General features: G+C 39.1%; 2 protein-coding genes and 1 non-coding gene across 4 annotated transcripts in view; 1 reads left to right on the top strand and 2 right to left on the bottom strand.

The window, feature by feature from the left end:
* The window catches only part of LOC129014375 (RNA polymerase-associated protein LEO1-like), a 49,360-nt gene that overhangs the window by 19,510 nt on the left and 9,865 nt on the right, over positions 1-19,985 (top strand). Inside the window, exon 9 of one of the 2 annotated variants that reach the window (XR_010123819.1) lies at positions 11,220-11,374. Coding sequence is in view for 1 of the 2 variants with exons in the window: in XM_063652240.1 (XP_063508310.1) it covers positions 11,220-11,305 (86 nt within the window). In the remaining variant the exon portion in view is untranslated. Of the gene's footprint in view, positions 1-11,219; positions 13,262-19,985 lie in introns of those variants that run through there. The other variant, XM_063652240.1, reaches the window with a different exon arrangement.
* Positions 4,083-19,985, bottom strand: part of TMOD3 (tropomodulin 3) — an 81,742-nt gene continuing 65,839 nt past the window's right edge. The window contains exons 7-10 of the mRNA XM_054451727.2: positions 19,390-19,497; positions 15,620-15,763; positions 13,912-14,056; positions 4,083-7,366 (exon numbers count right to left, since the gene is read on the bottom strand). Of these exons, the coding sequence (XP_054307702.1) occupies positions 7,332-7,366; positions 13,912-14,056; positions 15,620-15,763; positions 19,390-19,497 (432 nt within the window). The 3' untranslated portion in view covers positions 4,083-7,331. The remainder of the gene's footprint in view (positions 7,367-13,911; positions 14,057-15,619; positions 15,764-19,389; positions 19,498-19,985) is intronic.
* Positions 8,843-8,944, bottom strand: LOC129014967 (U6 spliceosomal RNA). The gene has a single exon (XR_008494479.1). It is a non-coding gene; the product is annotated as a U6 spliceosomal RNA (small nuclear RNA).

Here is a 19,985-nt window from a genome sequence, read left to right as displayed (position 1 = left end):
CTAGAGGCTGGGAAGTCCGAGATCATGGTTTGGTTCCTGGTGAGGGTTCCCTTCCCGGCTTGCAGACAGCTGCTGTTTTGCTGTATCTTCACATGATGGACAGAGTCTCCTGTCTCTTTGTATAAGAACACAAATGCCATCATAAGGGGACCAACCTTGTGATCCTATCTAGCCTTAATTACCTTCCAAAGGCCCCATCTCCAAATACCATCACATTGGAGGTTAGGGCTTCAACATGTGAATTTGGGGTGGGGGGTCGGGTGTGGATACAAACATTCAGTCCATAACAGGTAGGATTGAATAACTCAGGGAAACTGATAAACTTTTTCTTGAAGAAGGATGTAAGGAATGAATTTTAGAACTTAGGAACTAAAGGGATTATGTGCTTTTTCAAAAAGTCCAAGTTTACAGAATATTTGATAAACTTTATTGAAACAATTTATCCCAGTATATATTGGTAAGTTCTAAATGCTTCTAGTACATAGTCTTCAAAAGAAACTTCACTGTGCTGTTATGAATTTGGATAATATTTTGTATTATTTAAATACCAGTGTTAAAATTCATTGCTTTTATACTTATAAAAATGGAAAAATAAGGCAATTACAATGTTGGATATTTTAGCATTAGAAAAAAATGTAAATACCTGATTTCATGTGACAATGAATGATATTCAAATGATTGCTACAAAGGTAATTTTCAAGTTTTTAAATATAACTAACACCAAATATAATAATTCATCCAAAAAACTGAAAAAAATACATTTGAAATTACAAAAATTTTTGTTATACGTGTATATACATTTGAAAAAACAATTCTTAAATGGATTGATCTAAAAATTTGAAACCACTGAATCAAAAGCTTATCTTTCTGAGTAGAGGTGAAATTTAAACTTCTAAAAACTGCTATATACACCCACCAAGAAGCACCAATAATTCATTCTTAAACCTTACTCTCTGAATGTATAGACTATAATATTTGAAACGTTTTAGTCCAATTAATTGCTTTGCATCAATTAAAACATACTGAGTGTAGAAAAGGGAGTAAAACCTCATATATATAGACTCTAAGAGGTGTCTGTCTTAAGAATATAATAATTTGGGCTGGGCACGGTGGCAAACACCTGTAATCCCAGCACTTTGGGAGGCCGAGGCAGGTGGATTATGAGGTCAGGAGTTCGAGACCAGCCTGGCCAAGATGGTGAAACTCCGTCTCTACTGAAAATACAAAAATTAGTCGGACATGGTGGTGGGCACCTCTAGTCCCAGCTACCCAGGAGGCTGAGGCAGGAGAATCATTTGAACCCAGGAGGTGGAGGTTGCAGTGAGCCGAGATTGCACCATTGCACTCCAGCCTGGGCAACAAGAGTGAAACTCCATCTTAAAAAAAAAAAAAAAAAAAAAGAATGTAATAATTTGTTACAGCTATGTTAGCAAAACACTGCTGGTGGTATTTCTTAATACATATTTTTTTTGAGATGGAGTCTCACTCTGTCACCCAGGCTGGAGTGCAATGTCACGATCTCGGCTCACTGCAACCTCTCCATCTCAGGTTCAAGCGATTCTCCTGCCTTAGGTTCCTGAGTAGCTAGAATTACAGGTGCGCACCACCACGCCCAACTAATTTTTTGTATTTTTAGTAGAGATGGGGTTTCGCCATGTTGGCCAGACTGGTCTCGAACTTCTGACCTCCAGTGATCCACCCACCTCAGCCTCCACAGTGCTGGGATTACAAGTGTGAGCCACTGCACCTGGCCATTACAATCTGTTTTTATCTAGCCTCTAGAGTAGGTGTCCTAAGTAAAAGACAAATTTTGGTTTTGTTTTGTTTTGTTTTTTGAGACAGTCTCACTCTGTTACCCAGGCTGGAATGCAGTGGCATGATCAAAGCTCACTGCAGCTTCAACCTCCCAGGCTCAAGCAATTCTCCCACTTTAGACTCCTAAGTAGCTGGTACTATAGGTGTCTGGCTAATCTTTAAATTTTTTGTAAAGATGGGGTCTTGCTATGTTGCCCATGGTGGTCTCAAACTCCTGGGCTCAAGTAATCCTCCCTGCTTGGTCTCCCAAAGTACTAGGAGTACAGCTCTTTTTTTTTTTTTTTTTTTTGAGATAGAGTTTCACTCTCATCGCCCAGGCTGGAGTACAGCAGCATGATCTCATCTTATTGCAACCTCCACCTCCCAGGCTCAAGCGGTTCTGCTGCCTCAGTCTTCCAAGTAGATGGGACTACAGGCATGCGCCACCGCACCCAGCTAATTTTTGTACTTTTTGTAGATATGGGGTTTCACCACGTTACCCAGGTTGGTCTCAAACTCCTGAGCTCAAGTAATCCGTCGGCCTCGGCTTTCCAAAGTGCTAGGATTACAGGCATAAGCCACAGTGCTTGGCCAAAATTCTTTATGTGTTAATGAAGGCTTTCCAAAATACTTAGTTATGGCTTACAGTAGTTTACTTAGCCACGTCTTTTTTCTAGGTTGACCTTTCTGAATTATCAGAATTCCAATTATTAAAATTCCAATTTTATAATTTTAAACTGCAAGACAGAGTTTAAAATTAATAAAATATGTTCTATTATCAAATTTCTAATTCATTCATTTTTTATAGGGAAGAACTTATAGAACTGAAATATAGTGGAGAAAAATCAATACAGGTTGAGTATCCCTTATCCAACATGCTGGGACCATTAAGTGTTTCAGATTTCAAATTATTCTGGATTTTGGAATACTGGGCCTTACACCAGTTCAGCATCCCTAATCTGAAAATCTGAAATTCTAAATACTCCAATAAGCATTTCCTTTGAGCACTATGTTAGCACTCAAAAAGTTTTCAATTAGGGATATTCAATCTGTAGATCTAAGAAAGAATGACCAAATTAAAATATAAGAATAAAGCTGAGTGTGGTGGCTCAAGCCTGTAATCCCAGCACTTTGGGAGGCCGAGGCGAGTGGATCACCTGAGGTCAGTTTGAGAACAGCCCGGCCAACATGGTGAAACCCCGTCTCTACTAAAAATACAAAAAATTATCCGGGCGTGGTGGCAGACGCCTGTAATCCCAGCTACTTGGGAGGCTGAGGCAGGAGAATCACTTGAATCTGGGAGGTGGAAGCTGCAGTGAGCCGAGATCGCGCCACTGTACTCCAGCCTGGGTGACAGAGTGAGACTCGGTCTCAAAAAAGAATATAAAAATCTTTGCCTCTGAATACTATTTTCTCAATTTAAAAATAATTAGTGAAGAGTTTCTTTGATTTGTTGGTAAGCAAATCTTAGGGTAAGAAATATCCAGAAACATTAATGATCAGTGAGAGCTGATGGAGAGGATAATTTTGCAGATACTTAGACCCCAAGAACTCACGGCCCTTAACTGAGAGCAGCAACCCGAGTTGTCTCTGGTGCATCCTTATGTTCGCTTCTCTTGGGTGACATGGGTCAATACATTCAAAGTGTAGTAACACTGTAGAATGAGTAAATTTGGGCAGTACTAAACTTGCAAAGAATGGAAGTGACTAAGGACTCCAGAGAAAGCATGATCCTTGCCTCTGCTGGGAGGTTAACAGTGGTTCCTGGTTTTTTAGGGAAAAAGTGAGGCAGCCCTGGGAACACAGACCCTAAAATGTAAGATTTTATAAAACTCCATAAATGTTGTCATCTTATTTTAATGACAGCAAGAGTTAAATATAATGTACAATATGATACGAGTAACATTTTATCAAAAAAAATTTTTTTTTTTTTGAGATGGAGTTTCATTCTTGTTGCCCATGCTGGAGTGCAGTGGCGCGACCTCAGCTAACTGCAACCTCCGCCTCCCGGGTTCTAGCGATTCTTCTGCCTCAACCTCCCGAGTAGCTGAGATCACAGGTGTGCACCACCACGCCTGGCTAATTTTGTATTTTTAGTAGAGAAGGGTTTCTCCACGTTGGTCAGGCTGGTCTCGAACTCCTGACCTCAGGTGATCCGCCTGCCTCGGCCTCCCAAAGTGCTAGGATTACAGGCGCGGGCCACCGCACCTGGCCCAAAACATTTTTTAAAATAATTTTTATTATGTCATGGAATCCTCTTTTTAAATGAAAACACAACAGATACTTGGTCAACTGGCAAACAATTTATAGAGTTCTATTTACATGTAACTTCTCCAGAGTGCATCTCTTATACAAAGCAAGGATGTGGGTTATTTCATTCAAATAACATGAAGTCGCAATTAAATGACCAAGCTAACTCTCCTCGAAGTCTCTAACCATCTGCTAATTTATTTAATACAAAATGCTTATCTGGTCTTTTAAATGACAGGCAACCTTTGAAAGTGTATTTCACCTATTCTTGAGAATTCTACTAGGCTTTAGCTACAAGAATATAGCACCAAAATCCATTTTAATAGTATTAATATTCGCCACTAATATTGAGTTTTTAATACATACAATTTCATGTAGGAATACTGGAAAAATTCAGACAAATATGAGTATAACATTTTATAAAATGGGTAATAAAAAGCTTTTTTAAAAATAGCAATTTAAAAACACAAAGAATATTCTTTTAAATAACCAGATAAGCTGGTTAGACTACAAAACCTAAGGTCTCAGAAAACCTTTGGCTTAAAAATTAACACTATTGCAAGACCCTAATCTATTTATTATAAAATTTTAGAGCAATTTAGAAATACTGAAAGTTACTAAGAGGTGCCAGATTTTTAAAGACTGAAGTAAACCCGATTTTTCTCCCTTATAATTTTGGAAAGATTTTCTAAATTCAATTAGATGAATGTTCATATAATGTCACTTATGAAGAAATCATTTCTTTCAGTTATACAATGAACTATTATAATGCAGAATTGAAATGGTACAAGCAAAATACTTAACTTCATACTTTGATAAATAATACATGAAAAAGATATTACCCATAAGTATGATGCAAAATTCTAGGTAGAGTCCCACTTACCTATATTAAAAACAAAAACAAAAACAAAACTTAAGGGATGAAGGGGGAACTATTTATCAACTGATTGACTTACAGGACAATGCAAACGTGGATGCCTGACTGAAAGTCTAGGTGACCAATTCTTTCTGGTAGCCTGAGATGCCTGCTCCATGCCTGACTCCCAATCTTGCTGGAATTGTGCACTCTCTATAAAATCAAGTACAATCAAAAAGCTGCACATGCGGGGCAAAAAAAAAAGAGGAGAAGAGAGGGAGGGAGAGAAATAGGGAAATAGAAAAGGTAGGAAGGGAGAGGGATGGAGGCAAGGGAGGCAAGAAAGCAAGCAAGTGAGCCTTGCTAACTTAGAAAAGTATCAGTGGCCTTTAACTGACAGGGAATAGTGCAAAGTTAATCTTTGGCCCCTATAAAACATTGGATACTGATTTAAAAAACAAAACAAAACAAAACCAAAAAACTAAAACAAAAAAAAACAAAGAAACACCACAGTTCTTACGAGAGAAGCTTAGCCTGTTAAGAAGGCTTATTACCATGGTACACAAGAAGCTGCCTTACTTATTAGATAAAACTGTCCAGCCCAAGCCAAAGCAGCAGACATATTGCAATTCAATTTCAAAAAGTTTTTTTGTTTGAGACAGAGTCTTGCTTTGTCACCCAGACTGCAGTGCAGTGGTACGATCTCGGCTCACTGCAACCTCCATCTCCTGGGTTCAAGCAATTCTCCTGCCTCAGCCTCCCGAGTAGCTAGGATTACAGGTGTGCACCACCACACCCGGCTAATTTTTTGATTTTTAGTAGAGACAGGGTTTCACCATTTTGGCCAGGCTGGTCTTGAACTCCTGACCTTAAGTGACCCACCCACTTTGGCTTCCCAAAGTGCTGGGATTACAGGCGTGAGCCACTGTGCCCGGCCCAAAAAGTTTAAAAAAAATTAATAATGATTAGCCACCTTGCCTTCCTCAGAAATGAGACTTTTCCCTTCAGAAAAATCTCTGTAAATGATACAGCCAGGCCTGAATTTTGAGGCCAGGGTTACCTCAGATTCCATTCCTCCCTGTTTTCTGCAGCTGTAAATGCCTCTGCCATCTCCTGCTCCAGGGGCTGCCCTGAGACAGAACATGAATACAAGTCCAGACCCTCTACCCAGCATCAGCTCTGCAGTCTCAAATCAGTCTCCCGACCACAGTACTCTATTCAATTGTTCACTTTAATACTTTGAGCAAGAAAGACTGCTTTTATTATAGAAATGACTTTTATAAATATGGATAAAAGTATAAGATGAAAGGAAGCATATATTAAAAATCAGATTTATGAGGAATAGCAGTTTTCCTTCTTGATTGGAAGATTTGTAGCAGTGATTAAATACTGTTTATGCAATTCTGCACTGCACATAGGAACTTCTTAGGATATGGTGTAACACCAAGTAATTTACATACATGCCAGCTTCCAACTGACTTACAGTAACCATCAGTTTAAACGACTGTTTTGCAAGTGCCTCATACTGGAACTGTATCATATTTATTATCTTTGATTTCATTGTTCAACAGTTTTCTTTTTTCTCTTACCCTAAATAACTAAGAGTTGGCTGTATGCCTTTTTTGGGGGGCGGGGAGGGAGGTGGTGAAAACAGCTTTTATTTTTTACTATTAGCTTCCACAAAAATTTAATAATGCCCACATTATTAAAATGAAACACTGGAATGAACTTCGACCTCACTATACTTTTAAATAAAGTATGTAACCTGGCAAAGCTGATGACTTTGTTTTAAGAAAACCTGGGTGTTGCTACGTCACATCAGACAAGTGCAGTAACTTGGAATGCACAGACGACCACCCTCTCTCCCTGGAGACCTGCTTTAGCTCCTACACAGATGACCAGATATTAAGTTAACTGTTTTAACATTCTGGCATTTTGTTCTCTTGATAAAGAAAAATCACACCCTTGCCAAGTTCATGTGTTTTAAAAAATGGAAAACTCTCCAGGTCACGGAGTGAAGAAAACACTTAAGGGTTTTATGTCTAAATGAAGCAATAATAATTCTGATACCAGCAATATCCCTTTTGATTTAAAAAAGATTGGTCCTCACAATGTTCAAATTATTCTACACAAATGACCTGTGAAATTTTTTACAATTGTATTTTTTTGCCCAAGATTCATCATAAATCATTCAATTAAACTAAATTAAAATTGATTTTAGCAGAAAGTAGAAATGTTTCAGAATATAAAATATCACATTACTGATTTTACAATTTGATAACAACTTAAACTAAAAAAAAAAAAAAAATGCATGTCACTAAAAAAATTTTTCCAGTCTTTTCCCTTCTACCCAGGAAAATTTTACATGATGTCACCAACATGAGCCCTTGGTGATCTTCTGAAGTCTTCCAAAGATTACACCTTGGCAGACTTACTGGTGATCTCCTTCAACTCGTCTCTTACGCACTATGAGAAAAATAAAAGAAACTATGTTAGAAATCCCTATTAGTTTTTACAATGGCAACTTGCTTATAACAAGCAAGTTTCTGCATAATCCAGTTATAAGTTTTACAAAAATTGAAATGTCCATTTCCAGTTCACATGACCACTAATTAAAAAAAAAAAACAAAGAAAACCCTACTTCCCATCATTCACCACTGTCATTTACTTGTTGAGAACCAAGGGGCTTCAACAAAAGAAAAACTACATGCCCTAAGCTCAATGACTCATAGCTGTGCTTACACAGCAGCAGCACTAGAAACCTAAAACAGAATGGTCAGCAATCATCTACAAGTCATTTGTTTTTGTTTATTTTTAACTTTGTAATTTATTAATAAAACAGATTAGGTCTCACTATCTTGCATAGGTTGGTCTCGGACTCCTGGGCTCAAGTGATCTGCCCACTTCAGCATCCGAAAGTGCTGGGATTACAGGTGTGAGCCACTGCGCCCAGCCCAAGTCATTTGTTTACTGAAAAAGTACATACTCAGGTTTTAAAAAACAGCTAATAAATTAGTGTGTTAAATTTTGAAGTGACATTCAGGCAGCTGGGGTTAGAACATATTAAAAGTAACTATTTGCATGCTCTCCTGATCAGACACTACAATGTATTTCCTTAGGCTGTAAAAGAATATACCAAAAACATTTTTGTCATTTTTATAGGTAAGTGATTTGCTTACTGCTTTCTGAATTTTCCTTCTCTTGTCTCCTGTAAAATAAACCAGTTCAGGGTCTGATAAAACAACAAATGCAAAGTAATGAAAATCTCAGACCCTGGTAATATGGTGCGGTCACTTCTGACTACCACAAACTTTGGCTGCCTAAGTGGCCAGTCAACTAGCTCAGCTTTTGTAGCAAAGAACAGTACATGTATGTATCTGAGACTACCAGCCTCTTCCTGGACTGGTGATGCCAAACTACTCAGGGGTGTTCTCTAGTAGCAGAACAAGGTCTTCAACTTCAGATCTTGCTACCTGCACTCTCACCTATCAGCCACTAGAGAGCATTCACTGAGTGCCACCAATTCAGGGCTCTCAGCATTGTGGCCGGGTCCTAGAGAGGACAAAAACCACAGGTTCCAGAGTTGGTGGCAAATAGAGTAAATCATGGCTCTGTCACTTCTGTAGTGTGCATTTTGGCCTAAATTGGCTGTTTGACAGAGGAACTAGAAGCCAACAGGTGCACCTGGTGTCCTGGCCAGGCCATAGACACTCTGCTCTTGTGCTATTCTGACTGCTGGCTTCTGTTTGTCGGCCTTTAATAGATAAGACCATACGTTCGGATGACATATATAAAATCTTGTTCAGCAATAGGCTGGGTGCTTGCTTGAAAATAAAAGCAGAAGGACGAAAGTATCAGGTTCCCATGAACATTTTTATACTTATCTAATTAAGTTCACCTGACTCTTAAGTTTATTTTATTTGTTTTTTTCCAGAACTCAATAAGAATAGGGATTGCTTCATGAATGTGTGTGTCATCCTTGCAAGGGGCCATGCTCATCTTCTCTGTATCATTCCAATTTTAGTGTATGTGCTGTTAAAGCAAGCAACCGACTCTAATTTTAATCCACGCTAACAAAGACAAGTTTCATGTGTTCACTGAAGTATTAAGAAAAAAAAATTAAATGGAGACTTGAGCCCTCAAATATCAAATCATGTATATAGATCTCTGAAAAATATAGAAATGTCTGAAAGGCAAACTTCAGATAATTTTTTTTTTTTTTTTTTTTTTTTTGAGACGGAGTTTTGCTCTTGTTGCCCAGGCTGGAGTGCAATGGCGCGATCTTGGCTCACCGCAACCTCCACCTCCCAGGTTCAAGCAATTCTCCTGCCTCAGCCTCCCGAGTAGCTGGGATTACAGGCATGCACCACCACACCTGGCTAATTTTGTATTTTTTTAAGTAGAGACGGGGTTTCTCCATGTTGAGGCTGGTCTCAAACTCCCGACCTCAGATGATCCACCCGCCTCCGCCTCCCAAAGTGCTGGGATTACAGGCATGAGCCACCGCGCCCAGCCCAGATTTCTTTAGGGTAGAACATTTCAAAGAAAATTTTGAATTGCAGCAGGGTTTGGATGTTACTGGCATACCACTTCAGATGCTAAAATGCATGTTATAGAAAAGATCTACAGGACAGAGTGCAGCAAACAAAAAAGGTCTAGAAAATGGAATATGCAGTTAACTAGTGTAAAGATAGTAATGTGAGACTCAAAGGTAAATAGAATATTGCATGTATACCATAGAACCTCTTTGCTGTTACAGCTGTGACACTTCTTAGCTGGAGAGATGGAGAGTAGGTAGAATTATTTCAATGAATAGCTGAGACTAAGAAAACAATGAGAGAGGGAACGATGTTATCAAAATCAGAACTCAAAGATCTGATAAAGCCCCATCTACAAGGTGAAAAAGAACTATATGCCCAGGAGATTGTGTACAAGTTTCAAGTCTTGCTCTTTGATTATCTCTTTTGAATTAGTACATATAAGGCTGCTGAGACCAGTATGTCAGAAAACATGGTCTTCAGGCTTTCCATCTTTATCTATTAGGCAGAGGTCAGAGTATATAGCTGAAAAAAAGTTAAGCTGAGCGGAAGAATGAGAGGTTGCTGCCGCTGTGTGCACAACAGAGGACAATGGGGCAACGGGCCATTTCTGACTCCTCTTTGTCACCTGGTGCTCACTTGTTACTACCTTTCAGCAATTCCTCAGCTCATCCTCTAGATGACAGGCTTATAAATTTTGCACTATTAACAATTCTTTGGATCTGGTCCAATTTCTTACCAAAACACACTCCACTGATATAAGTTGTCAATACGCCACCATTAGTTAATTGCGAATGTCCTAACTAACCTCATTTTCTAACTCTAAAAGAGCAATAAGGGCAGTTTTTGTTTTTGAAGAATCTTAATCATGTATTCAGTGGCCTCTAATGGCTCTCTAATGCCTTCTGCATAAAATCCAAATAAACCAAAGTTCTTTAACCATGGAATTTCAGTGTATTCTACCAACACTGCCTCTTAAATCTATGGACATCACTTTTTTTTTTTTTTTTTTAGACAAAGTCTCACTCTGTCGCCCAGGCTGGAGTACAGTGGTGCAATCTCAGCTCACTGCAACCTCCATCTCCTGGGTTCAAGCAATTCTCATGCCTCACCCTCCTGAGTAGCTAGGATTACAGGCACCTGCCACCACACCTGGCTAATTTTTGTATTTTTAGTTTCACCGTGTTGGCCAGGCTGCCTCAAACCCCTGACCTCAGGTGATCCACCCACCTGGGTCTCTCAAAGTGCTTGGATTACAGGCGTGAGCCACCGCACCCGGCCTCAATCTGCTGATATCGCTTTTAAAATGTTAGCTTTAAACAACAAGTACTCATTGAAAGTTTATTCTGGAGCCAGCATCATGATATGAGTCAGTTCTTAAAATCCACAGGCTGCCATCAGCATATAAATAACTTGCTTGATCTCAAATTTGAGCTTTTATCTATAATTGCCCTATCCAGGAATGGGCTTATTGTCATTTCATGCATGAGACCCACGTTTGAAAATCTAGTTTGGATCAGAATGAAACAGTGTAAGTGGGAGTCTAGAGAGTTCCTGGCACAAAGCTGCTTGCTTTCTCTCGATTCTGCTTTGGGTCAGAACACAGCTTCTTCAACATGGCCTTCTCTTCCTCTATAACACACCACTGTGCACAGCTATTCAACTGCTCAGAGACAACATAAAGCAGCCTAGGAAATGGTTTTCATTTGCACCCCCCATCCCCCATCTTGCATTTGCCCAAATCTCCCTCACTCTAACACTGGACATTTCTTTTCTTACAGAAATGCAGGCAAAGTGTCTACCAAAACAGGCTTCACAAAAAAGCACAACTGCTGAAGCTTTGCAAAGGTCAGCGCCCCTGCCGTGACGTTTATACACATTCACTGTACAGCTCCTGGAGGGACAGCTGCTGGAATCACCTGCCTTCTGGAGGGAGGTAAGTAACAGAGCTGGTTGGGGCTTGTTAAGACAGTTTCCAAGGAAAGGAAAAATGGAGGATACTTCTGGCTTAGTTTATGGCTGTTTAGGTACCAGAAAATTGTAACTTTGAGAGAGTTCAAATTCTACCACTTATTTATTCACTTAATCCAGTTTTCTTAAGTACCTATTGTGTGTCAGGCATGGTTTTAGAAGAGTTGGGATTCAATAGTTGGACATGGCCCCTGCCAACAACATAGTCCCTGCCCTCAAAAAGCATATAGTCTTTGGAAGTCAGACTATTACATATAATTAGTTTTCTGAGTAAAAGGCAATTTAAAAAATAGGACAAATGCTGTGATAAGTAGAGGACATATGGGGCACACCTGCTTAAGATGTATAACAATGATGAACTCAGAAACTCAAATATCCACTCAACACTGGAGAAACAAGTCAGGGTTTCTGAGTGTGAAATGCCTACAACCCAAATCCCATCATAGACTAAATCAGAACCTCTAAGAAAACTCGCTCTGTCACTTTTCTGTAGTGTGTTTTTTGGCAAGTTAGTTAACTTCTTTGAGCCTCAACTTATCCTGCATAACAGGAGAACAACAGTATTTGTACCTCGTGGCTGCGTAGCGCACTAATGAGAACATAGTAAACATTCAATAGAGCACTTGGCTTCATTATCCATCAAAGTAGGGTTATGTGATGGTCGTGAGGCCCTGGTCAACCATCTTTCTGGGGTGAAGAAAGCCATTTTAAGCCAATAATCTATGTGTTTTTAAAGCTTTCCAATTATTTATGAAGTCCAGCTAGAACTTCTTTATGAAGTTCTCTTAAAACACTGCTCTAAGAAGCAAAATTAAATGCCTGAAGGAAAAAATAGAAGCTAACTAGTGAAGCAATACTAAAACAATTAGCATGACTTTGCAAACTACATTTGGAATCAACAATACACCAAAACACACCAATTTTCTATTTTCAAAAGCAAGCAGCTAACATCTCCTCTGGGAAACCACAGTCATACAAAGGACAGAAAGAGTTTGAGCTAATATTTTCCACAGTGATCTGGATTAAAGAAATGAAGTGCTATTTTTTCCTGCTCCAGAAACTTTTACAGAATGCAAACTCAAATATGGCTGAAGCTTAAGAGAATGGCAACACGTTGAAATGTCACTCCTTTTGAGAAGTCTTGTTTTACTTCTTGTCTAAGAGGCATCTTTAAAAATACTTCAGGGCAAACATCTTAATTTAAAAGAGTCAACCTTTGGAAACATGTAGAAATAAAATTCTAAGTACCATATTCTTTAATTGAGCCTTGGCTGGAAAGTCTATTTCAAACAGAAGTCACAAGCCTCAAGCAATTAAATAGGAACCATAGGAGAATGAGAGATTACTGACCTAGATGTATGCAGTGAGAAGACAGTTCCACAACAGTCCTTTTAGGAAGACGAGCAAACACCTACATACCAGACTATAAAACCTGGGTGAGGGCCCAGGTGTGGTGGCTCATGCCTGTAATCCCAGCACTTTGGGAGGCCAAGGCGGGCGGATCGTGAGGTCAAGAGATTGAGACCATCCTGGCTAACATGGTGAAACTCCATTTCTACTAAAAATACAAAAATTGGCCGGGCGCGGTGGCTCACGCTTGTAATCCCAGCACTTTGGGAGGCCGAGGCGGGTGGATCACGAGGTCAGGAGATCGAGACCATCCTGGCTAACACGGTGAAACCCTGTCTCTACTAGAAATACAAAAAAAATTAGCCGGGCGAGGTGGTGGGCGCCTGTAGTCCCAGCTACTCAGGAGGCTGAGGCAGGAGAATGGCGTGAACCCGGGAGGCGGAGCTTGCAGGGAGCCGAGATCGCACCACTGCACTCCAGCCTGGGCAACTGAGCAAGACTCTTTCTCAAAAAAAAAAAAAAAAAAAAATTAGCTGGGCACGGTGCGCACACCTGTAGTCCCAGCTACTCGGGAGGCTGAGGGAGGAGAATCACTTGAACCTGGGAGGTGGAGGTTGCAGTGAGCTGAGATGGCGCCACTGCACTCCTGCCTCGCAACAGAGCGAGGCTCTGTCTCAAAAAAAATAAAATAAAACAACATCAACAACAAAAAACCTGGGTGAGAAATATAATTATTCTCTATTTTATATATTTCTATATTCCATATTCTATCATATAAAATTGAATTTCTATCTGGGTTTGTTTGATTAAAAGGGCAAAAAACTTTGCGGTAATGTTGAAATCTTTGTTTCAATAGTTCCAAGGACTAATCTGTAACTGAGAACAAATTGTTTGTTGTAGAAAACTGGTCACTTAAAACTATGAAATACGCTTGTCACAGGAAGCTGATTTTACCCATTGACCCAATCATCACAACAACCTCACTTTAATTGAACTTGAATTCAATCAGTATATAAAGGACCATGCAGATTTTAGAAACAAAGGCCAAATAACTTCTCTGTTAGAATTTATTCTTAAGAGGGAAAGAAGTTCCCCCAATACGTTAGTTTGTGATAGAACTCAGAAACTTGATCGATACTGTCTATGTCTTACCTAAGTCATTGTTTTTTGTTATAGCATTAGCTGCCCTGGTTCGTGGTCCCTGCTGTGTAAACTGATATCCAAATTTAAGGATATTTGTATTTTCCTCAAGCATCTTGGCCATTTCCAATTCTACAGCTGTCCCCAACTGCTGCCTCTGGAGTAATTAGAAAAAAAGAACAATATTAATAAACTAGATCAAAATACTTTTCAAGGTAAATTAAGACATTCAGGCACATGCTGATTCTTTGATCTCTTTAAATGTTCCCAATTCCTACAACATATACATAGTTCAGTAGTTCCAAGGACTGATTTGTAACGGAGAACAAATTGTTTGTTGCAGAAAACTGGTCACTTAAAGCTATGAAATGTTTGTCACAGGAAGGTGATTTTACCCATTGACCCAATCATCACCACAGCCTCATTGGAACTTTACAAACACACACACACTAAACTTTTTAAAGTTCAGTAATATGATCATATAGACATCAAAAAAGTGTGAATTACTATAATGAGATATCACTTCATACCCACTAGGATAAGTATAATAAAAAAGATAGATAATAACAAGTGTTGGCAAGAATGTGGAAAAATGGGGACATTGCTGGGAGGAATGTAAAATGGTACAGTTACTGTGGAAAACTGTTTGGCTGCTGCTCAAAAAGTTAAACATAGAGTTACCATGTGACCCAGCAATTACACTCCTAGCTATATACTGAAGAGAAATGAAAATCTATGTCCATGTAAGAGTTTGTAATGAATGTTCACAGCAGTATTATTTCTAGTGGCCCATATATGGACACACCCCAAATGGAATAGAATATTATTCAGCCATAAAAGAATGAGGTCCTGATGTATGCTACAATACAGATGAACCTCCAGAACATTATGCAAGGTGAAAGAAGCCAGTCACAAAAAGATCACATATTGTTTGATTCCACAGATATAAGCTGTCCAGAATAGGCAAATCCTAACAGAAAGTGGATGAGTGATTGCCAGAGCCTGGTGAGAGGGGTGAATGGGGAGTGACTGATAATGGGTATGGGGTTTCTTTTTGGGGTAATGAAAATGTTCTGGAATTAGTGGTAATGGCTGCAAAACTCTACAAATATACTAAAAACCATTTAGCTGTACACTTTAAGAAAATGAATTTTACTGTATGTAATTATATCTCAAAAAAATTAAAAACATGGATTAAGAAGCACTGGGTTAAATTTTAAGACATAATCCTCTTTTCTACCTTCATAGTTTATAAAATGTATTTACTTTGAAGGACTGAAGGAGACATTTAACAAATATTTTTTCAAATAACTGGAGTTATTTTTTCAAATAAAAAAATTAATAGCTACTCTGGATGGAAACATTTCTAACATGTATCTCTCTGCCTTTTACAAAAACCCTACAATGTGGACCTTGCCAGCACAGAGCTGAAAAACTGGAAGGTGGACTAGGTCACATGTAAGAGTCCTCTCAGTTCAAACTAGATAGCCATCTAAATTCTCTTAAAATGATCTAGGGAGAGTATACACCTTTACATTGTATACACTGTTATATACATTAAGTTAATATTCTAGATACCCCAAATGTCAGCTCTTTTCAGCCCAGCATCTTCCAACAGGGATCCCTGACAGCCCTCCTCCCATCCCCATCCTGAGTCGCCAAGCCCCACACAGCAGTGTGGGCTGTAGCTTCCTCGACGTTATTATTGTAGAACATTGACCTGATTGTCAATCTTGAGCTCTGCCAGGGTTTCATTATCTCTTAACGCATCAATCAGTGCCAGAATCCCAACTCCTGTGATAAAGTTGGACTCCACATTTAAGCTCTTCAAAGTTTTGTTCACTTTCAGCATTTCTGCAAAAGCCTAGAAATTAGAGAAAATATTAAGAGATTAAAATTTGATACAGTACCTACTACATATTGTACATGCCATAAATAAATACATTAATTAACATAACTGCCTTAATGTTTGTCATTAGTTGTTTCAGTTTGACACAGTAGCCCATAGCTCTCACATGTACAGTTGTCCCTCAGTATTTGTTGGGGGTTGGTTCCAGGACCATCTGCAGATACCAAAATCTTCAGATGCTCAAGTGCCTTATATAAAATGGCATAGTATTTGCATATAACCTGCACACATCCTCCTGTATACTTTTCATTATCTCTAGGTTACTTAATATACCTAATACAATGCCTACACATCACTTCATTTTTGTGGATTCAACATAGTACCTGGCATACAGCAAATTCAGATTTTGCTTTTGGAAATTCATAGAATTTTTTTCCAAATATTTTTGATCTGAAGTTGGTTGAACCCATGGATGACTGTATCTACTTTTCTTTCTTTCTTTTTTTTTTTTGAGACAGGGTCTCGCCCGGTCACCCAGGCTGGAGTGCAGTGGCATGATCACAGCTCACTGCAACCTCTACCTCTTGGACTCAATTGATCCTCCCACCTCAGCTTCCTGAGTAGCTGAGACTACAGTTGTGTGCCACCATGCCCGGCTAATTTTTGTGTTTTTTGTAGAGATGGGGTTTCACCATGTTGCCCAGGCTGGTCTCAAACTCCTGGGCTCAAGCAATCCACCCACCTCGGCTTACCAAAGTGCTGGGATTACAGATTTGAGCCACTACACCTGGCCTGTACCTATTTTTCATATGTACCCTGTCATAATCTTTAGATTTTTTGGTCACATGTAATTCCCCGTTGGTGACATTCTCTACTCCTCATTTCCTATTTCATGCTTCTTTCTTCTGTCTCTCTCACTCTTTCAGTTTCTGTGTTAGACCAACTTCATCAATGTCCCTGTAACATCTTTTCTTATTTGGGTCTTGCTGTAGCCAGATCATGTGAAGCCAAAATGAGGGTAAATTATGTACTAATTTCCAAGGCAGGGGCCAAAAGAAATGGTCAAGGCAGAAGGCCAGAAAAGAATACAGTAAACCAGAACCAGAAGAGCACAAAGGCCATTGAGAAGAAGGGGCTAATAAAATACTAAATTCCTCAAGTAATGGTATGTCTTCAATCTGCTTCTGTTTCATTTCTCATAGGATACAGTACAGTGTTAGACATTTGACTCAGTGCTTAATAAGTACCATATTGATTAATTAACAGAAGCCTACAAGTGAAAAAAGAAAGAGGAGGGAGACTGGGAAGGAAGGAAAGAGAGACAGAGGTAGGAAGAGAGAAGAAGGGAAGAAAGGAGGGGAAGGAAAAAGAGAGAAAAAAGAAGAATGATCATGAGTTTATATAAAACAGCCCCTTAGAGGGATCAAAAGCAAGGTTAAACTACAGAAAATATGGGTAAGACCAAGCTTAAAGTTAAAGGAAAGGCAATGGGGGTAGAGATACTAAAAAAACTGTGGCTGATATCTACATACTTGTCCTTTCTATTAGCAACAACTAGCTATGTGACCCGGAACAAATCCCTTATCCATACATGTATTTAAATATTACTGATGGTCTATTATTTGATTAGCACTGTTCCAGAGATTCAGAGATAAAATATATTGGTCCCTGCCTGGCAGAATGTTCATTCTAGCTGGGGAGGGACACAGATAATAAAAGTAAGCAAAGTGCAATGTTAGAGGGTAAAAAGAAAAAAGACACAATAGGGTAGATGGGGAATACTGGGGGTGGCAATGGGGTTGGTATTTTATATAGCATGGTCAGGAAAAGCCTCACCTAGAAGGTGATATTTGAGCAAAGAGTCAAAGTGATAAGACGAAGCTAAGTGGATTATTTTAGGAAGAAAGTTCAAGGCAGAAGGAACAATGTGCAGGCCCTGATTTGGGAGTCCACATGGCATGCTGAAGAAGGCTGTATGGCTAGAGTAGAATGAAAGAAAGGGCAAGTAAATGAGATGAGGTCCACTCATGTGAAGCCTTATAAGGCCACTGAAAGATTTTGATTTTTACTCTTAATGAGATGGGAAGCTGCTAGAGGGTTCTCCAAATAGGAAAGAGATCATTTAACTTAAGTTTTAAAAGAATCACTCTTGGTGCTATGTAAAGAGCTGACTTTGGGGTAGGTAAAATAGATGAAGGTAACCCAATTAGGAGGCTGTTGCAATAATCCAGGTGGGAAAAGATGGTGGCTTGGGTCAAGGTGGTAGTTGTGAAAATGGTGAGAAGTGGTTGGATTCTGAAATATTTTGAAGATAGGGCCAAAGGTATGTTTAAGTTGCAAGAAAGGGATGTCGAGAATGATTCCATTAAATTTTTTTTTTTTTTTTTTTTTTTTTGCTGGGCGCGGTGGCTCATGCCTGTAATCCCAGCACTTTGGGAGGCCGAGGTGGGCGGATCACAAGGTCAGGAGCTCAAGACCACCCTGGCCAATATGGTGAAACCACATCTCTACTATGAATACAAAAATCAGCTGGGCGTGGTGGCGCGTGCCTGTAGTCCCAGCTACTCAGGAGGCTGAGGCAGGAGAATCGCTTGAACCCGGGAGGCGGAGGTTGCGCCACTGCACTCTAGCCGGGGCAACAGAGTGAGATGCTGTCTCAAAAAAAAAAAAAAAAAAAAAAAAAAAAAAATTTTTTTTTGTTTGCCTGAGCAATGAAAGATTGAAATTGCATTTAGTAAGATAGAAAACAGCAGAGAAAAGCAGGCACAGGATGGAAGTCAGGAGTTTGAGGACTTACATGTAAGATGTCCATTAGACATCCACGTAAAGCTGCTGAGGAGGTAGCTGGACATGAATACGGAGTTCAGGAGAGAGATACAAACTGTACATAATAACCCTGGGAGTCATCAGCAAGTATATGAAGATAATATATATATTTCTGAGATTACCCAGAAAGTCAGGGTAGACTGAGAAAAGAAGGACCATGTTCTGGGCCATTCCAATATTTAGAAGTTGAAGGGATATGGAAAAACCAGTACAGGGCTTTGAGAAGGAATGTCCACTGAGGTAAGGGGAGCCCCCAAGGGAGTGAGTGATATTCTCAAAGCCAATGAAACAAAAGGTTTATACCATGATTAAGTGGGATTTATCTCAGGAATGAAAGGTTGGTTCAACATATAAAATCAATCAATACACCACACTGACAGAATAAAGGACAAAAACCATATAAGCATCTCAAGAGACACAGCAAAAGCATTTAACAAAAATCCACTACTAAGGATCCATAAATGGAATCCTCTGAAGATGTTAAAATCATGTGGTAGATCTCTATGTATTGATACAACAAAACTTTAAAGATAAACTGCAGAGTGAAAAATCAAGTTGCAGAACAGCATATACTACATGATTCCATTTATGTTTTAAAAAATTCATAGGAAGGAGGGGGAAGCTGGGAAGGGGAAAAAATTCATAGGAAGGAAATACAGGAAAAAATAAACACAAAAAGCTGGTAAGTAATATACTGCCTAATAGTGAGCTGAAACATTAACTATAAAAAAGGGGTAAATCTTGTTCATAAAAATCACCACTGTAACACACCCTGGGTATGTCATAATTTTGATATTCTCAAGTAGCTTACTTACAGTAGCAACAGGGTCATTACTCCGGGTGGCTGCAAGACTGAAACATTTCACATGTGTGTTGGTTTCCAAAGCCTTTGCAAAATCTTTTAGGGTTGGAATTGGGATATTCTTGAAAGACAATAATATAAAACATCATTACATTTCAATTTTCATTATATTTAGTTTCCATTAATCAAATATATATTTTTTTGCTTTAAAATGTATTCAGAAATTATACAAACACCTAAGAATTAGTGTACAAATGAAAACAAATAATGCAGCTTCCTCCATAATTATCTGACTTATCTATGATGGAGCATTTGCACAAACTACTGACTCAGAGCAGAGCACATATCACCATTTCTCTAGCACTTAGGTTAAAAAAAATTCTCACTATTCTCACCTTTCATTATTCTTTTTATTTATTTATTTATTTTGAGACAGAGTTTCGCTCTTGTTGCCCAGGTTGGAGTGCAACAGCGCAATCTCAGCTCACTGCAACCTCTATCTCCCGGGTTTAAGCAATCCTGCTGCCTCAGCCTCCCAAGTAGCTGAGATTACAGGCATGCGCCACCAGGTCTGGCTAATTTTGTATTTTTAGGAGAGATGGGGTTTCA

This window comes from Pongo pygmaeus, chromosome 16, assembly GCF_028885625.2.
Source record: "Pongo pygmaeus isolate AG05252 chromosome 16, NHGRI_mPonPyg2-v2.0_pri, whole genome shotgun sequence".
Taxonomy (NCBI): domain Eukaryota; kingdom Metazoa; phylum Chordata; class Mammalia; order Primates; family Hominidae; genus Pongo; species Pongo pygmaeus.
The sequence above is the reverse complement of the archived record's forward strand: the minus strand, read 5'-3'. Positions and strand labels throughout refer to the sequence as shown.